The 18,742-nt window shown below is 41.5% G+C and overlaps 1 protein-coding gene across 1 annotated transcript in view; it reads left to right on the top strand.

The window, feature by feature from the left end:
• The window catches only part of PCDH15 (protocadherin related 15), a 2,079,434-nt gene that overhangs the window by 602,417 nt on the left and 1,458,275 nt on the right, over nucleotides 1-18,742 (top strand). Inside the window, exon 6 of the mRNA XM_073596339.1 lies at nucleotides 14,180-14,332. Within this exon, the coding sequence (XP_073452440.1) occupies nucleotides 14,180-14,332 (153 nt within the window). The remainder of the gene's footprint in view (nucleotides 1-14,179; nucleotides 14,333-18,742) is intronic.

Here is an 18,742-nt window from a genome sequence, read left to right as displayed (position 1 = left end):
AAGCACCTGTCATGAGTCTTGTACCAGATCTATTCTTAGATAATCATGTGGGTCTGGTAAGTGCAACCCTTGATTGTGGTGGAGGGAGCACTTTTTGGTGTAAGAATTCAAGCAGCTGGAAAGAAGCACTTGGTTGAGGAACATTTTAGTGGTGAAAATGGTTTTTATTGTTTTACATTTTGAGTAAAAAGGATACAATAGTCAAGTAACATAAATTCAGAACAAAAGGCTGTTGCCAAAAACATATCACATATGGAACAAGTAATCTGAGAGGTGAGGTTGCATTATGGTAGAGGAACCAGACTAAGTGGACAAGTAGGAAACAATCAATAAAGATTTGTAATGCATATAGTGAATATCATGTATGCATACAGCAAAACCAACGCAGCAATTGTCTGGGCTCATACGAAGAATAATGTTGGCATAGCCTGAGAAGACATTAAGGTGTATATAAGAAAGAGAAAAGCGAAAAAGAGACAAAAAAGGCAAAGAATGGGTAAAAAAAAAGAAAGAAAAGGAGGAGGAACAGGAAAGTAAGAGATCAGCGAATTTATAGGGCCAAGGAAAGCATGACATGGGACAAATAGAATGATAAAAGGGAAATTGACAATAAAGGGTTATTATCAATGGGACAAAGTGGAATAAACCTTTTAGGAATGGTCATAGGGATGTCATGATATTGCAGAGTTGCCCCCTATGTGGACTAAGGAAGTCCTGTCCTTTAACCGTTAGGCGGTGAGTATCTCTGTGAGGAGGAAAAGAGGATCCAAACATATCACAAAACTTTATATTTTTCAAAGGTGACATCATCAAGTGCTAGCATTTCTTCCATATGCATGATGGCATTCACAGTGGCCACTCACAGTGATAATGGAGGGGGACCCTCAGCTTTAAAAAATAAAGGAATAATTTGCCAAGCAGCCGAAAGAAAAAAACGTAATAAACTCCACTGCTGAGATGGAGCTGAGCCTGGAACCTTTGACAGTAGAGGTCAGCATAGACCTTATTATAGACCACGAAGAACTGAGACCATAAGAGATGTATTTTCCCACTAGATGTGTAAGTATGTACCCTCAGCAGATGGGAACAACCTATGTAATGTCGATGGATCCCTGTACCTTCGAGATAGAATCTTAAATGTTTTTTCTGGAGAGTAACAAGATATGGTAGATTTGTGTGTAAAATTAAACGGGGGTCTGGCAGTCAGCACCTGAGAGCTCCTTTACCAATACCACACCCTGGTATATGATGGTAACTCATCATGTAATAATGCATGTAAGAGTTGATAGAGTGAGGAAAGCAAGTGTCTAAAAGTTTCATGGAGGGAGCACAGCCATTCATTTTCAGTTTGGGAGCAAAGGATGTGGGAAGAGTTGAACAGTTACTCACAAAAAAGATGACAAATGAAAAGTAGTAAGCCAGTCACCCGTACCAGCAGGGGTCCCATGTCATGGATGTACAAACGAGCGTGCCACTGGCCAAGTGGTACGGGAGAACAAGCTCTCTGTAGATGACCCTATACCTTGGGTAAATGCAGGATTATCAAACAGTGAAGTAAGTGTAGACAGATCCGAGGACAGAAGAGAGCAGAGTCCCTTTTTGTACCACAGGTGAAGGGCAGTAAGTGTTGGGGGGGAAGTGGAATGCAGCCGATGAATATCATGCTTGTAGTCGCATAGGCGTGATCTAGAACAGAGTTCTGGATAGTCCTGGTCCCCTCTGTCACACAGATGTAAAAAAAAAAACAAAAAACAAGTCAACACCCACAGTGAAACAGGGTCTACCGAAGGAAGCCAGTCTGGTGATCTCCTTGGAGAGGAAGCGAACCTGGTCCTGATTATGAACATAAACTTTACCAACTGTGAAAACAGAACTCTGAAATTTGAATTTAAGAAAAATAAAATGACCTGCAATGTCTATGAATCAGTCGAGAACTTCAGGAACAAAATATTTATGTAAGGCAATGGATACCCCTTTGGATTTGGATAGTGGGATAGTGCTATGAAACCATGTATGATAGTAGCGATTTTGTAAAACTGGAATGGCATCTGAACGAAAATGTTTCCTGTAAAAGCAACATTTTGGACTGAGCCTTGCAAATGTGGTATAATATTTGGCTCCACTTTTCTACAGTATTAAACCCTTGGCAGTTAAAGGTGGACAGGGTCACAGGGCAACATACCACCATTGGGAGTCAAGGGAATAAGGGGGCGATGCATTTAGTTGTGATACTTTCTCAGGCCAAAGATTCACAAGAGATAAGGATAAGAAAGGAAGCAGTAGACAATAGTCAGGGAAGCAAAGGAACAATAAAAGAGGGGACAAATAAAGAATAGGTGAGTGCCACCTCTGTCTCCAGTCATGCGTAAAGGAGAGCAGGTGTAATACAGGGGAAGAGAGCAGTTGGAAACCAGAGGAAGTAAGGAAGCCACTAGGTGGCTCCAAATCATAAACTATACAGTACATGATGTATTGAACCATACAATTAAAAAAACATCAATACAATAAACAGTGCATATTGTAGCACTGAAGAGCCTAGGGCAATGGTACATGTAAATTAACATAAGAAAAAGAAAACCTTTTTTTACCAAACATGGAACTGAAGAAGTAGAACAGATACCCCCAAACATAGTAGTCTGAATGAGGTGTGAGACATCCTATCATGAATTTACCAGTCTCAGAAAGAATAGTGCAGGTATGACATAGCATATAAATCAGTACATAAGAAGCTGGCTACAAATAAAACAGATATAAGGGGGGGGGGGTGAACATGGTGTGGTAGATATTGCAATGTTAAAAACTCATAACATATCCTGATGTGAAACCTGGAAGAATAAATGATACGGCATATCATAAACACAATATGTCCAGGTGACACCAGCTAATAATAAAAGGGGTGAAATAATGGCCTAGCAACTAGGGCCACCAAGACTACAGTTGTAGGGTAAAAACCCTAGAGTAGTGCAGAAGGAACTCCTGACTAGAGCAACTTCAAAAAGTCTGAAATAACCTCAAGGATAAAAGTCAATCATTTGGAACTCTTTGGGATGAGGATCTTGTTTTTGCCACTGAAGAGCAAAAGGTAAGCCAAAAGTAGTTAGAGCAAATGGCCAATTCGGTAAAGAAACTTGAGAGAGTTCAAGCATACTGAGGAAGGCTGACAGGTCACCCACATGCAAATTAGTGCAGTTTTGCCTTCATGATGAACAGGGAGCTGAAAGGGGAATTAAATATTGACAATCCTGAAGCAATTGTGTTAGAGGTTTCAGAGCTCCCTGCATGGCCAGTGTCTGGCGGGAGAGATTCAGTAGGAGCATTACAGGAGTATCATTTAAAAGCATGGTGTCCTGAGTGCTTGCTGCACACATAATGGCATCCTTGACCTTGAAAAAGTGGACTCTGCTAGAGTATTACGTACAAATTAGTTCAGGGTTCTTGGTCCAGAGGTCCTGTGAACTCTATCTAGTTCTATTGGAGGATCTTTTGGGTTTTGTAGTAGATGGTTAAAAATTGCAGTCAGTCATGGCCAGATCTTTTGCTTCTATGAATTCAGGAATGCCCCAGATTCTAATGTTGCGGCGTTTCCTATTTTCTATGTCATCTTGCTTGTACATGATTTGTTGCAGCAGGACTGTGTGATTGCAGAGACCATCTGTAGTGTTCTTAATGTCTTCCAAGCGAACCCCTATGTCCTTTTTTTAAGCCAGTAATTTCTTGCCTGTATGTCTTTTTAATCCACTTCCCACAGTGTTCAAAGTCATCTTTTGTGGGCAAAGATTTAATGCAGGTATCTAGTGAGTGGAGCTGGGACTCCACATCTTATTCGTCTTCTGGGCAGAGCGAGGCCTGTGATAGACTGCAGGAATGGTGTGAGTGCCAGTCAGTCCCTGCAGAGGATGTGGGTCGACTGATGGTCCTCACCTGTACATCCACTGCAGGCTCGGATCGGGAGGGAGAAGGAGGCACCGGTGCCATCTTGGGTCCCGACTTGTGCTGGGCAGCGGCCGAAGACTGGGTAAAGAAATGCCCCATATCACCACTGGAATGGTCCTCTCCTGATTTCTTGGGATCCTTGACCTGGTGCTTCCCCATGGGGGGGTTGAAGTAGGTTTATCGCTGGTATTCGGCCATGTAAAAGCCACAAAGGCTCAGGAGCTACTGAGGCACATGTCCAACAGTTTCATGCGCCAAGCCATGCCCCATATAAGGAACATTTTAGACAATACATTGGATGTTATTATTGCTTTGGACTTTTGTTGAATTTTTGTAATTATATATATATCTTCATGGTTGATCTTGTGTTATGCACATTTATTTTAGGAGCGGGTTGTGTTTGTAATGATTTATTTATAATTTTTTTGTTTTCAGCGTTGTAGTTTGTGTATTTGAGGGTAATTTTATACATACATACAGCAGCAGTTTTATATTGACATTTTTTGGGGGTATATTAATAATTTATTAAATTGTAGATTATCATTTTTTTGTTGTTCATAACGTGGAAGGGTATATTGATTTTTTTTTTTTTTTGCTTAAAGAAATTTGTATACTTGCTGTGACTGTTGTCTCAGTAAATTGCCTTTTTTAACATATTGGTGTTGCCGTTAAAGTCCCATTTCCTTTGGGGGTATCTTTATTTTTTGCTGTGACTGTTGGATCTGATAGCAAGTCGGGGTTTAAAGTCCAGTTCCAGGGTTTAAAATGAGATTGGGAAGTTCAACTGTCATCATGGTAGGGTTGTGATCGGGCTGCATAACATTCTCTCTTTTTGCCTCACGCAGTTTAGGTAGATCAGGTTGAGACATAAATATATAGTCTATTCTTGATTATTTAGAGTAAAGATAAAAGAAAAATGTATAATCTCTGCCTGTTGGGTGCAAAGTGTGCCATGAGTCTGTTAGCAATAGCTCTCTCTGCTTCTGATTGTTTTAAGAGCATGATAGGATAGTGAGGAGTGTCCATTGCAGGTGTCTATAGGTGGTTCCATGGATAAGTTAAAGTCCCCCCTACAATGAGCATGCCCTGTTGGAAGTCTCTAATCTTGGCTGTTGTGCGATGCATAAACTGCGCCTAACTATGGTTGCAAAAATATACATTTTGCTCTAATAATGGCGGTCGTTGCTATAGTTCCTTTTATAAAAATGTACTGACCCTCAGGGTCTTCCAGTTTTTCAGAAAGAGAGGAGTTGAGGGGAGACACTTTTATTTTTGTTAGAATGTGAGGAGGCATGAAAAGCATCAGGATAAAATGGGTTTTGAAACTTGTGTTTGAAATAAGTTACCTGTATAAATGCTATTTTTACATTCTTAATTTTTCCGAAAATGACAGATCTTTTTTCAGGGGTGTTTAGTCCCTTTGCGTTAAGAGAAATTACTGTACCTTGTGGGTTCATCTATAACAAAAGTTTTTGCGGAAAGGAGGGAGTTAGAAGGGAGATCTTAGAGGCAGGGTATAGGGGAGGGTTGCACCCCCAAGTCTCCAAGCAGTATGATGAGTAGAAAAATTGTCTATAGACCAATTATGAAAAATGTATTGATCAGTAAGTGAAAGAAGCTCAGATCAAAAATTGATGGGGTGCAAGCAGTCTTCAGACCCTGGCAGGAGTACAGCATATTGCAGAGAGGATAAAAATTGAACAATAAAAATGAAAATATAGATCCCCAAAGAGACTTCTTGTTAGGTGGATGGGAAGGGGGTAACAACTATAAGGTTTATTGTTGAAAAAGAGTAGGGGTGTCTGGGGCCTGAGGTAGGTTGTAATCACTACCTCTGCTTAAATCAAGAAGTATATGTCGGGGGAGGTTCAATAACTATTCGAATAGATACAATGAAAATGAGCAGGTATAAGTAAAATCAGGAAGTAATAGAACTGTGCACTTATCATTCTGCCTAGGCTCTCTTTCAAAGAAAGCAATCTAAAATTGTAGTGCAACATATTCAATATAAAGTATGGGATAGGAGTAGTTACATAAGTTTGGGTATAAGATTACACAAGGGTGAACATTTGTTACCTGATGGGATAATATATATGTACAGTAGAAGTGCAAACGTGCTATAGAGTACATTATTATCCCAGAGCATTCCTCCTATTCAGACAGACTTCCGATGTACAAGGCCAGCTGGGGAACTGCTCCCTTCCCTAGCAAGGACTTGTCTTTTCAGTGTCTTAGTGATCTTAGCTATGCTGCTTTCAGGAGGTTTCTGATGTGTGTGTGTGTGATAGTGCTGGACCAAATGAAGTGAGGCTTGGTTCTGATGATTATACAATGAAGTGTGTCTTCCTTCAAAGAAGCTGATACATAATGAAGGTATAGTGTAAGTTGACCTTATTCTGGTCCTAGACTGTTACCTACTGATCATGACAAAAAGAGCCCTCAGCAGATGATAAACAGGTCACGAAGAGATGCAATAGGAGACTTATGTTAGGGATTGATAAAGACTGTCAAATCTTAATGACAATATGAACTGCCAGCAGAGTTAGGAACACTGGCAAACAAAAAATATTAAGTCAGCTCCCTGTATAACCCTGCCTCCAACTGTCATGGCTCAGTTTTTATTTTTTCTATTGCCCTTTTCTTCAGCTCTGTTGAACAATAGATTAACTACATTTTTTGCTAGCCTGTTTAAATGTGAAAAATTATAAATTCAATCAATCAAAGTGACCCGTGGCAAACATTGATATGTAAAGTCCCAAGTAAAAAAAAAACGTTCTATCATGGAGAGAAAAAATCTTCTGTGTAGAAAATCTTCTAGAGAGATAGTGAGGATCCTTCACCAAAGATAATAAATGTGACACCCAACATGTGCTGGATATTAGATCTGCTTACCAGATGTAATTGACTTCTTTTGTTACAAAGAAAGTCAAGGACACTTATGCAGGATAGTGCCTGCTCACATGGATGGACTGGAGATGTATATGAGAAACTTCCTCCCTGGGGTTTAAGCATGGAATATATGGAAGACAGCAGAAAGATCCATAGCGTAATTCAATTTATTTAAAAAGCTAAAAACATAAAAAGAGCCAAGAGGCCACTTACATTTGTAGGTGCCTACCCGACACTGGGGCTGCTAACTCGTCTGTAATAAGACTGTGCATGAACGCCTGGTATCCACCTCTGTGGTCGGCGTGCATTCCACCAGCCGGCGGCGTCAACCAGGAAGGCCAGATGTGACTTAGGATAATGTGACCAAGGTACCGCTCCGAAGTATGTTTGGTGATTAGGTCTCCAGGAAGCGTACCTGAAGACATAAAAATTATATATATTTTTTTTTTTTTTTTACACACGCAACCATGGATGTGTTTAACTTTATGAAAGAAAGGCACATTAATATTTAAGAAATTTTTCAGCAAGTCCCAAGTCCCAATGTAGATCTAGAAAATGGGTTTAAACGGGTTACAGTATGATATGGAGAAACAAATTAGGCTATGGTGGGACATAGCCTCATTTGAAATGTATATAGAGTAAGACCTTACTCCAAGGAGATTGAGATGGGATGTCAGTCCTAATGATGGGGTTGAAGACCTGGAGCTACTAGATGAGTGGTACCAGTTCTTCAATGCCTGTGAGCAGAAACTCATGCAGATGGTTAGGCGATGCAGAGCCAAGAATGTGATTTTAAAATAACTAGAATTTAAAAATAACTGAGCTTAAAGGGAAGAATGGAGCCATTTATGGCTTCCAATGACTATATAGATAAAGCAAAGCATTTACAGATCCATTTAGCTAAATATGATGGAGAGATTAGAGATAAATTTAAAAAATACCAAAGGGATATCAAGGTTTTTGAAGAAAAAAAGGTTTATAAATGGCAAGAGACCATTAACTCGGCCATATTGCAAGAATCGTCAGTTGGAAGGGAATTAGAAATCCACAATGCTGTAGCACAAATGGCCACCAAACACAAGGCCCACTCTAGTATATCCAGTGCCCACTTACAATAGATTTTAACCTTTGCAATGTAGACCATCTGATTATAACCATTATGATCATAACCATACCCAATATCCACCTAGACCACCTAGAGGAGGTTTTAGGGGTAGACCGGCATCTTACCAAAACTACCAGCGGGGGGGGGGGAAATGGAGAGGATGGAAGGAACCTTACAGAATTCCGTCCAATATGCCCCAATACCTCAAGGAATGTATAGAAAAAGAGGTAGAAGAGGGAGAAAGCAAAAGAGAGACAATTAAATCCAGGCATTTTTTTAATCTAGCAGGGGTCACTTTCTCTGAAAAAGAATTGGAAGTTTTATCACAAGGTTTAAAATTTGCACAAGATAAAAAATATTGATAAATTTTATTTATTTGTCTGTATTGAGAAATATATTAGAAAATGAAACCATTAAAAACATTTTGCGGGTCAAATTGGAAACTCTAAGGGGAAGAGGGTTGATGACCCCTTTTTGCAAAGTGGGTTGAATAATAACTCTGTCTTTAATCAAAAAAAGGGCACTAATCGCTTTATAGAAGTATTTAGGAATATGGTACAAGATGAAGTCGGACAACTAGAAGCAAACAAATGCCAAACTAATCAATCTATTTGGGAAGGAATCAAACTATTGGAAGATAATAAACAGATAGTGGTCAGACCAGTGGATAAGGGGGCCGGGCTGGTAGTACAAACTAAAGACTATTACAATAAAGAAATACAAAGATTGCTTGGTGACACTGCCACTTATAAAAAAATTATCATGGATCCCACACCACAGTTAAAAATTGAACTAATTAGATGGGTAGAAAAAGGACTATCCAAGAAAATACTCGACCAAAAAAAAAAACAGATTACCTTGTTTTACATCCAAAACTCTGGTGCTATATATAGTACCTAAAATACACAAAAGTAAAGAAAATCCACCTCGCCGACTCATTATTAGTGGGATAGCCTCTCCGTACTTCAGATTGGGGGAATACCTTGATAGGTTCCTCCAGCCTCTGGTTACACAGAGCCAATCCTACCTAAAAGACAGTAGGTAACTAATTGTGCTTCTGCAAACTACTGCTGTAACTAATAACACATTAATGATTGATATTGTTGTAACTGAGTCCTTGTATACAACTATACATCATATGGATGCATTAGAAGCAGTTAAATGGGCTCTGTCAAAGGAACCTAAAATGAAGAAATCCCAAACCAACTTTCTGGTGGAAGGATTGGCTCTGGCCAGGGGAAACATCTATTTTTGGGCACTTAATGACTATTACAACTAAACAGGGGGCGTGGCTATGGGGCACGCTATGCCCCAAGTGTGGCCAACAGTACTAAACAAATGGGAACAGGAAACCATTTTTAAAAACTGAAATAAGTCCCTTCTTTTTTTACAAAAGGTACATTGATGACGTTATCTTGCTTTGGGAGGGTTCCCACACAAGCTTTTTAGGATTTTTGGGACAAATGAGTAGTAATAAATATGGTTTAAAGTTTACGGCAGAATGCAGTCTAACGACTGTCAATTATTTGGATCTCACGCTCACTAAACATCTGAATACTATTAGCACAAAGACTTTCTTCAAAGAGACTGATAGAAATGGCTTTGTGCCAGCTCACAGTTGCCACCATCCACAGGGGATAGGGGCTGTCCCTAAGGGACAATACATGCGTTTAAGGCACAACTGTGATAATGATGCAAACTTTTTTCTGCAGGCAGAATTACTTACCAGTAGGTTTCTGGAAAAGGGTTACACATTGGAAACACTTGAGAAAGTGTTAGATCAGGTTTCAAAAATGGATAGACAATCACTTCTAGTTACAAAAACAAAAATAGAAAAAAAAGGTACGCTTCCTGAAGACGTAATCATGAAGAATACGTATGAGCGGTACCTTGGTCACATTATCCTACGTCACATCCGGCCTTCCTGGTTGTCGCCGCCGTCTGGTGGAACGCACGCCGACGACGGAGGTGGATACCAGGCGTTCATGCATAGTTGTACTACAGATGAGTTAGCAGCCCCAGTTTCGGGAAGGCACCTACAAATGTAAGCGGCCTCTTGGCTCTTTTTATGTTTTTAACTTTTTAACCGGTTCAATACAGGGCATTTTCACCCCCTTCCTTCCCAGACCAATTTTTAGCTTTCAGCACTGTCGCACTTTAAACTACAATTGCGCGGTCGTGCGACGTTGTACCCAAACAAAATTGACGTCCTTTTTCCCCCACAAATAGAGCTTTCTTTTGGTGGTATTTGATCACCACCTGCATTTTTTATTTTTTGCGCTATAAACAAAAGAGCGACAATTTTGAAAAAAACGCAATATTTTTAACTTTTTGCTATAATAAATATCCCAATTTTTTTTTTTAAAACTATTTTTTTCCTCAGTTTAGGCCGATACATATTCTTCTACATATTTTTGGTAAAAAAAAATCGCAATAAGCGTATATTGATTGGTTTACGCAAAAGTTATAGCGAAATAAGGGATAGATTTATGGCATTTTTAAAAAAAAAAATATTTATTTATTTTTTTTACTAGTAATAACAGCGATCTGCGATTTTTTTTTTTTTTTTTTTTTTTTTTTTTTTTTTTTTTTTTTTTTTTTTTTCATGACTGCGACATTATGGTGGACACATCGGACACTTTTGCAATAAAATTGCATTGATTACTGTATAAATGTGACAGGCAGGGAAGGGGTTAACCACTAGGGGGAGACGAGGGGTTAAACGTGTTTCCTAGGGGATTGATTCTAACTGTAGGGGGAGGGGACTCACAAGGGGAGGAGACCAATCGGTGTTCCTCTGTACTGGGAACACAGATCGGTCTCCTCTCACCTGACAGGACGTGGATCTGTGTGTTTACACACACAGATCCACGGTCCTGCTCGGTTACCTGGCAATCGCGGGTGCCCAGCAGACATCGCGGCCGCCAGGCACACGCACCGGGTCCCGAACAATGCGGCGCGCTTGCACGCGCCCCCTAGACGGCTGGGAAGCCCACGACGTCATATGATGGCTGCCCAGGATGGGAGATCCCACCTGCGGCCGTCATTTGACTATGGGCGGGTACTGAAGTGGTTAAATAAATTGAATTACGCTATGGATCTTTCTGCTGTCTTCCATATATTCCATGCTTAAACCCCGGGGAGGAAGTTTCACATATACATCTCCAGTCCATCCATGTGAGCAGGCACTATCCTGCGTAAGCGTCCTTGGCTTTCTTTGTAACAAAAGAAGTCAATTACATCTGGTAAGCAGATCTAATATCCAGCACATGTTGGGCGTCATTATCTTTGGTGAAGGATCCTCACTATTTCTCTAGAAAATTTTCTACATTTCTGTTTTTTTCCTTGGGACTTTACATATCAATGTTTGCCACGAGTCACTTTGATTGAATTTATAATTTTTCATTGTTGAGTTTTTCACACTTGGTTGGTTTATATGCATGATTATTGTATGATAGTTGACACTATGTGTTTATGTTAACATTAGTCACCATTTAGCGCCCACTACACACCACTTAATTGTTCTTTGATCACCATTTATCAAATTAGGGAAGCAGCTTATTTTAATAATTATATTTTATATTCTTTTTTTTTTTTTTTTTGGCGTAGAGTATTCACACTTATTTTCTACATATGTGTTAGATGTGACCCAGTCTCTGAAGACTTATGCCCCGTACACATGGTCGGACTTTGTTCGGACATTCCGACAACAAAATCCTAGGATTTTTTCCGACGGATGTTGGCTCAAACTTGTCTTGCATACACATGGTCACACAAAGTTGTCGGAAAATCCGATCATTCTGAACGCGGTGACGTAAAACATGTATGTCGGGACTGTAAACGGGGCAGTGGCCAATAGCTTTCATCTCTTTATTTATTCTGAACATGCGTGGCACTTTGTCCGTCGGATTTGTGTACACACGATCGGAATTTCCGACAACGGATTTTGTTGTCGGAAAATTTTATATCCTGCTCTCAAACTCTGTGTCGGAAAATCTGATGGAAAATGTGTGATGGAGCCTACACATGGTAGGAATTTCTGACAACAAGGTCCTATCACACATTTTCCGATGGAAAATCCGACCGTGTGTTACGGGGCATAACTCTTGTGTCCCAAGAAACAAGTGACACTTAGACACTAGGCAATTTTGGCTTTCTCCTGACAATATTCTGCATATATTTCCTTTTAGAGAGAATCTGCTGCCAAAAGGCTTGTGCCTACCGAGGAACCCACAATTCCAGTTATCCACCTCAAAGTGGTTGTAAACCTAAAAAATAAAAATTGAAGTAATAAGTTTACTTTGTACAGTATTGTATCAGAATCCATCTGTCCCCAGTCTTCAAAGAAAGGTGAATCCAGCAATGTTTATTTTTCTCCCCTTTCTTGCACACTTTCAGAGTGACACATATAAAAAAAAATTGTGTTGCTACACACCCGCTCCTTTGACTGACAGACTATGTAATTTCTCTCATGAACATGCAGAAGGGGGTGTTTATACAACTTTCCCTAACAATTCTTTCCCCCACCTCCTCCGACTCTACTTAGATTGGCTTTTCTTTGCCAAATCCATATTGGCCAAGTGTAAGTCAGGTGGTGCCTTCCACAAGTTCCTATTGGTCGGTACTCATAAGTGGGTGTGGCCAGCCATCAGGGATTGCACCATCCTGCTGTCAGCCCTGAGAGCCTAAGAAGCACCAGCAAGGCAGCAGAAAACAAGTATGGAGCACAGACCACAGAACAGCAGCATAAAGCATTGTTCAAGTACCGCAGTGTGCGGCGTAATACTGTGCTTGCGGGGGGGGGGGTAGAGATGGGAGGAGAGTCTGCTGAGGTCACAACTCCACCTCCTGACCTTCGTCATGAAGACACGCCCACTTATTGGTGATTGTTTGAGGGCTTACACAGACACTGGGGAGTACAGCGATTTGCCTTAAACATGGGGACAAAGTACTGTGGTACATGGCTTTTATGGTGCCTGCACTGGAGATTTACAACCACTTTAACAGGCATTCCACCACTCAGGCTGATAATGTCACAACCTTTTTGGCCTTCACTGACTCTCTATTGTAGTCTCAATGTGAGTTGACTACAATAGTTCTCTGTTGTAATGTGTGTCTAATTATAAGGTCCCTTATTTGCAGTTAGTCAGACATGACTGGTAGGTCCATTTGGGGAAAGAACTGGAAAGCACAAACCCTGTGCAGCAGTCCTAACTAAAAAAGTCTGCATATGTAATGAGCAAGTACTGAAGCTTCCATGTACATTTATATGCAGTGAAAAAGGGATTGTAACCATTTGCACAGATTAGTAACATATAAAATGATCTGTTGTAAACTAGAATCTTATCAACAGATTACTTAGACCTTGTTGTCTAAATTTTATTTCATGATAACACTCATACTAGTTCAAAACAGATGGTAGTAAATAGTAGTGAATCTCTGCTTCAAGAAGTTTATTAAACATTTTTGGTCAGTACAGGAATAAGAAAAGATAACAAAGTCACTGGCTACAAAGTGGTTATGGGTAGGGGATATCCCTTATGCCTAGTATGCTCAGGCAGTTTTTTTTCATTCAACCCAGCAGACTGAATGAAAAGAAAAACTGAGGAGCTTGTGAGGAGCTCGCTGTACTAACTATGCAATGCTAGTACAGCAATCTCCCCGCTGAGTTATTTTATTCTGACATGGGGACCGCCCCTCCACCAGAACACACCAACGCACACAGCCATTTTCTGCCAGTGTTGAATGGATGCCGATCGGCTGCTGGTTTTCCAGCATGCCCATTCGACAGAAGCCGGATGTTAGCCCAGATTCTGGCGGACAGGCTGCTGTACACGCTGGCCGAATGTTGGCTGGTTTCTGTTGAACCAGTCAATACCAGCTGATATTCAGCCAGTGTGTACCAGCCTTTAAAGAGGCAAACTCAGAGTTCAGCTTCAAAAGGTACACAAGTTAAAAATATGGTTACTCATCATATTAGTACACAATAGGTAATAATGAGATGTGTTGACTGGAGAGCTGAACATAGTTACATATATTTGGAGTAGTGAACAACAGGGTAAGTAGATGCAAGGCAGGGAAGCTGGGGTGCTAGCATGAATCTCAAGCATAAATTAAATCCTCTCTAGCAGTATTTACTGCTATACCCTAATGCTTACTTTTTCATATGTATGTTTTGCCTAAGTACTGTAAAATACACACACTTCCTGATTCTAATCCAGATTTAATGTTAGTATTCTGATTTATTTTCAGCCTCCTATGTCCATTCAGACCTTTGGTGTTAAAATAGAATGCGGGAATTTAAAGGGTGGAACGATTTTCCATGATGTACGAGTAGTTGTAAGAGACAGAAATGACAATTCACCCAGTTTTATGCAAAGGAGTTACTACACAACCATCAATGAGGTAAGACATTTGCTTCTATTGTTAGATTATATCATTTAGTATGCAGAATTTTTACTATATTTCAGGTAACGCTTAAAAATGCTGATTCTAAAAAACGCTGAAATATACTAAAAAAATCTATTGCCAAAACACTGAAAAACATTGCAAAACTCACTGCAAAGCTACTGGGATTTTGATAACGTTATTATAAAGTCCAGTGTGCATGAGGCCTTACTGTTTTGACAAAAATTTACACAACTGCTATCAGTCTTTGATTTGTCATACATTAAAATCAATTAATTAGAAAACAATAGAATCGATTCATGTATGGAACCATCTTGGATGAGTGTAGAGGCATGCTCAGTATAAGGGTTTGTCACACTTGCAGTTAAGGCTTCATGCACACGAGACGCCGGTGCAAACTCTGCTGAACACGTTTTTAAAAGCTGAAACTGGCATTTAGAAATGCCAGTTTTGCCACGTTTGCATGCCACGTTTAGCCACGTTTAACCGCGTTTGCATCTAGAAGCGTTTCGTTAAGATAACAAAGACCCTCCCCAAGCTCAGAAAGCATGATAAATTTTAACTATTTCTGCCATTTTGATCAGAGTGAGCAGCAGCAGCAGAGAGAGCAGTTGTATACTTGCATTTGCCTCTTTCTGTGGTTTTTTTTTTTTTTTTTTTTTTTTTTTTTTTGGAAATGGATCCCATATTGAACATATTGCAGAGCAGAGAAAGACATTTTGCGACCCGACTTTGGGGTTCCTAGCACCAAGTGGCCCAGAGATATGGGGCCCCAAAGTCGGGTCGCAAAATGTCATTCTCTGCTGCAGAAAAGTGCTTGACATTTTGCAACCCGACTTTGGGGTCCCGTATCTTGGCCACTTGGTGCTAGGAACCCCAGCTTTGCATATGTTGTAGTGCTAGTTCTACTGTGTTTGCACACCAAATTTTGGGTTTCCTAGCACCAAGTGGTTCCGCGATACGGGGCCCCAAATTCGGGTCGCAAAATGTCATTCTCTGCAGTTTACCATCATATTTCTGTGTGTCTGGTCCAAAAAATAGGGTTCATTTAAAAACACTTATAAACACAAAAACGGCTAAATGCAGTACCGGCGTTAGCCGCATTTGGCGTCTGAAACGTGGAAAACTTTTGTGTCTGAACCCATTTTTTTGCTTCTGGAAAAACGAGGTTAAACGCAACTGCCTAAAAACGCCAAAAAATGAGACTGTGTACATGGACACATAGGATAACATTGAATTAGTTCCGGGTGCAGTTGAAAAAAGTGTCCAACTGCCTCTGAACGCGCGTTTAACAGCATCTCGTGTGCATGAGGCCTAAATTGATGAAGTTTATTGAAGTAGTTCACAGGTGATGGGTAAAGCCAATGTGTTTTTCTTGGGGACTGCCTCCCCCTTTATCAGGAGCAGTATATAAGGAGATAATTAGCAACAGATGAGTATCTCAAGCATACAGTGTACATAAACAACTTATACACTGAGACATGCACAAGGTGGGATCCAGGGATAAACCTATAGAAAAACGCAAATGGACACAAAAAAAATAATAAATAATTCAGTCATAAACATCACAGATATAAAGGACAACACAAATGCTCAGAGGTTCTTGGAATTTGATATCATCAGTGATGGATGGATGGATATATATATATATATATATATATATATATATAATTATAATATAAAATATATTGTCCTGGACGGGTGCTATAAAGATTTTTAGGTTATGGTCCCTTTAGGGAAGAGTGATAGTATTCAGGGGGTCACCCAAGATGGGTGAGGAATTCCCAGGAATAGCTTTAATCAGGAAAGGACTGACTCGCAGTTCTCTCTGTGTTAATAAAGAGATATTTGGGATCCGGAATTTTGGAGGCTCTGAAGTGATATTCAGGTGGGAAAGAGCCTCCACTCCTGACTACAGGGATTCCAGCACACACAGGGTTAAGCGCCTCCAGGAAGCAGCTTTTAAAGGCAGGAAGTAGTGCTAGGAGTGGTGGGGAGGAGGAGTTGGTGAATACACCTGTCTTGGAGAGCTGTGAGTCTGCTGGAGGCTGCTAAAAAGATTCAACAAGGACTGTTAAACCCTTGGGGGAAGACCCATCCATGAACTGTATGTGCCTTTTTACTCTTACTTTGTGCTGAAGATAAGCAGACTTTATATTGTATTTTTGTGCTTGTGTGCTGCTGGAAGCCTCATTTTAATTTGCTTGCTGAAAATAAAAGCCTTTTTGGGTAAATTTTAATGGCTTTGCACTCAGTCCTGTGGAGCTAGAATCCCCCAAACTTTACAACTGGTGTCTTGATTTTGGGCAGAAGTGCATTTGCAGCCACAAAAGCTGTTTAAAACTGAAAACTGACATTTAAAGAGACAGTTTACCTATGGCATGTCTTGGGTGAAATCAACTCAGACACTACAAACAGCAGGAAAAAAAAATATGGAGGAGGTCATCAAGGCATTGGTGCAAGCCACCATGACCCAGCAGCTAGCCTCAGCAGAGGCAAACCATCGCCATGAGGAAGTGATGGCTCAGCAGCAGGCCCTAGCACAGGCTGTAGCTGCACAGCAGGAAAGCACACGGTTGCTAGCCGCCCAGTTTACCGCCCAGCAGGAGTCCACTCAGGCACAGGTGGTTGCCTTGCAGGAGGCAGTGCAGCACCTGGTTCAGGGACGGGAGCAAGCGGTCATTGCTGCTGGCAACCAAGTATCCATGAGGGCCAGCCATTTCTTGCAAAAACTGACAATCATTGATGATTTAGAGGCCTTTCTCACTACCTTTGAGAGGATAGTGGAGAGAGAGGGGTGGCCCAGTGACCAATGGGCTGGCATTATCTCCCCTTTGCTTGCAACCAGAGAAGCTGACAGGCCCGCAAATGATGGAATAGGTGGTAATGGACTGGTACCTGTGGTCCCTGTCAGTTGACCTACAGTGCTGGGTAAGCCATGGAGACCCTGCAACTGCTGACCAGCTGGTAGAGTTGGTTAAAAGGTACACCCTGGTGAAGAACCTGCTCGGGCTTGCCAAGCATCGGGAACCCACACCAAGGGCAACCAGGCCAGCCACAGCACCTAGGAGAGAAGCCCTGCCAGATGTTGGAACTTGCAAGCCTGCATCATTGTCCACAGAACCACGGAGGTTGGTTCCTGTCCCAAGGGTGGGGGACAGTGTTGGCGACATTGGTCCTGGGGGCATACACGGGCACAATGCCCACTTCAGGAGGAGCCTATGGATTGCGGGACTGGTCAGAGAAGCTCCTTCTATGTGCAAAGAGCATGTGCCACTCATCTGGATATGGCTGCAGGACCGTTTGAGTGTGAAGTGTGGGTGAACCAGCTTCCTGCCAGGGCTCTACTAGACTCCGGTAGCATGGTGATGCTGGCACATGCCAGGGTGATCGGGAGACTCGGCCACGTAAGTAAGACTCTATGGGTAGTGTGTATACATGGGGAAACCAGGGAGTACCCCCTGGTTCCGGTGACTGTTTCTTATGGCTGTATCTCAGTGACACAAGAGGTTGGGGTGGTAAGAAGTCTGATACATGACATCATAGTGGGGCGTGACTGCCCATTGTTTGTTGAACCATGGAACCAAGTACAGACAGGGCTGCCAGGAGAACGGGGGACACTGGGCCTTTTGGGGCTAAACCTTGAAGGGCTTGGTCCAGAACCACCCGCAACACACACCTATAAGGTTGAGATACCTGTCACTGATAATGACATTTCAGAAAATACAAGTATAGTTGATAATGCTCATCTTTCAGGTCTTAAGACCTCTGAAGGGGGCAGAATCTCTACGCTACAGGTCATATTGGGGGATGACGAAGAGCAATCTTCCCCATTGCAGACCTTGGTTGAGGAGGATGAGGGGGAAACTTCCTCTAGGCTAGTGCACCCAGATTTGGGGGTGTCAAGGGGTGTGTTTGGCACCTCGCAGCTACAGGACCCCACTTTGGTCAATGCTCGGGAGCAGGTATCAGTTATTAATGGAGTCCCAGAAGTGCCCAGTGCCGAACAAAGGTTTCCTCACTTTGCATTAAACGGGGATTTGCATTATAGAGTAGCTGAGAGCCGAGGGGAAGCTGTGGAACAGTTGCTGGTTCCCCAGTCATATCGGCAGGTGGTCCTTGATTTAGCCCACAACGATGCACTGGGGGGACACCTGGGGGCTGAAAAAATGGAAGCCAGGATCTGGCCAGGGGTAAAGGCTGAGATGAAAAGGTACCGTGTGTCCTGCCCCACTTGCTAGTTAACCACCCCGGTGTCCCACTACAGAAACCCCCTGGTACCCCTGCCCATAATTGAGGTGCCATTTTAATGCATTGCTATGGATCTGGTGGGGCCCTTAGTAAAGTCAACCAGGGGACACAAATATATATTAATAGTCCTGGATTACGCAACTAGGTATCCTGAAG

Source organism: Aquarana catesbeiana, linkage group LG08 (assembly GCF_042186555.1).
Source record: "Aquarana catesbeiana isolate 2022-GZ linkage group LG08, ASM4218655v1, whole genome shotgun sequence".
NCBI classification, from domain to species: Eukaryota; Metazoa; Chordata; class Amphibia; order Anura; family Ranidae; genus Aquarana; species Aquarana catesbeiana.
This window is presented reverse-complemented; position numbering and strand designations above follow the sequence as displayed.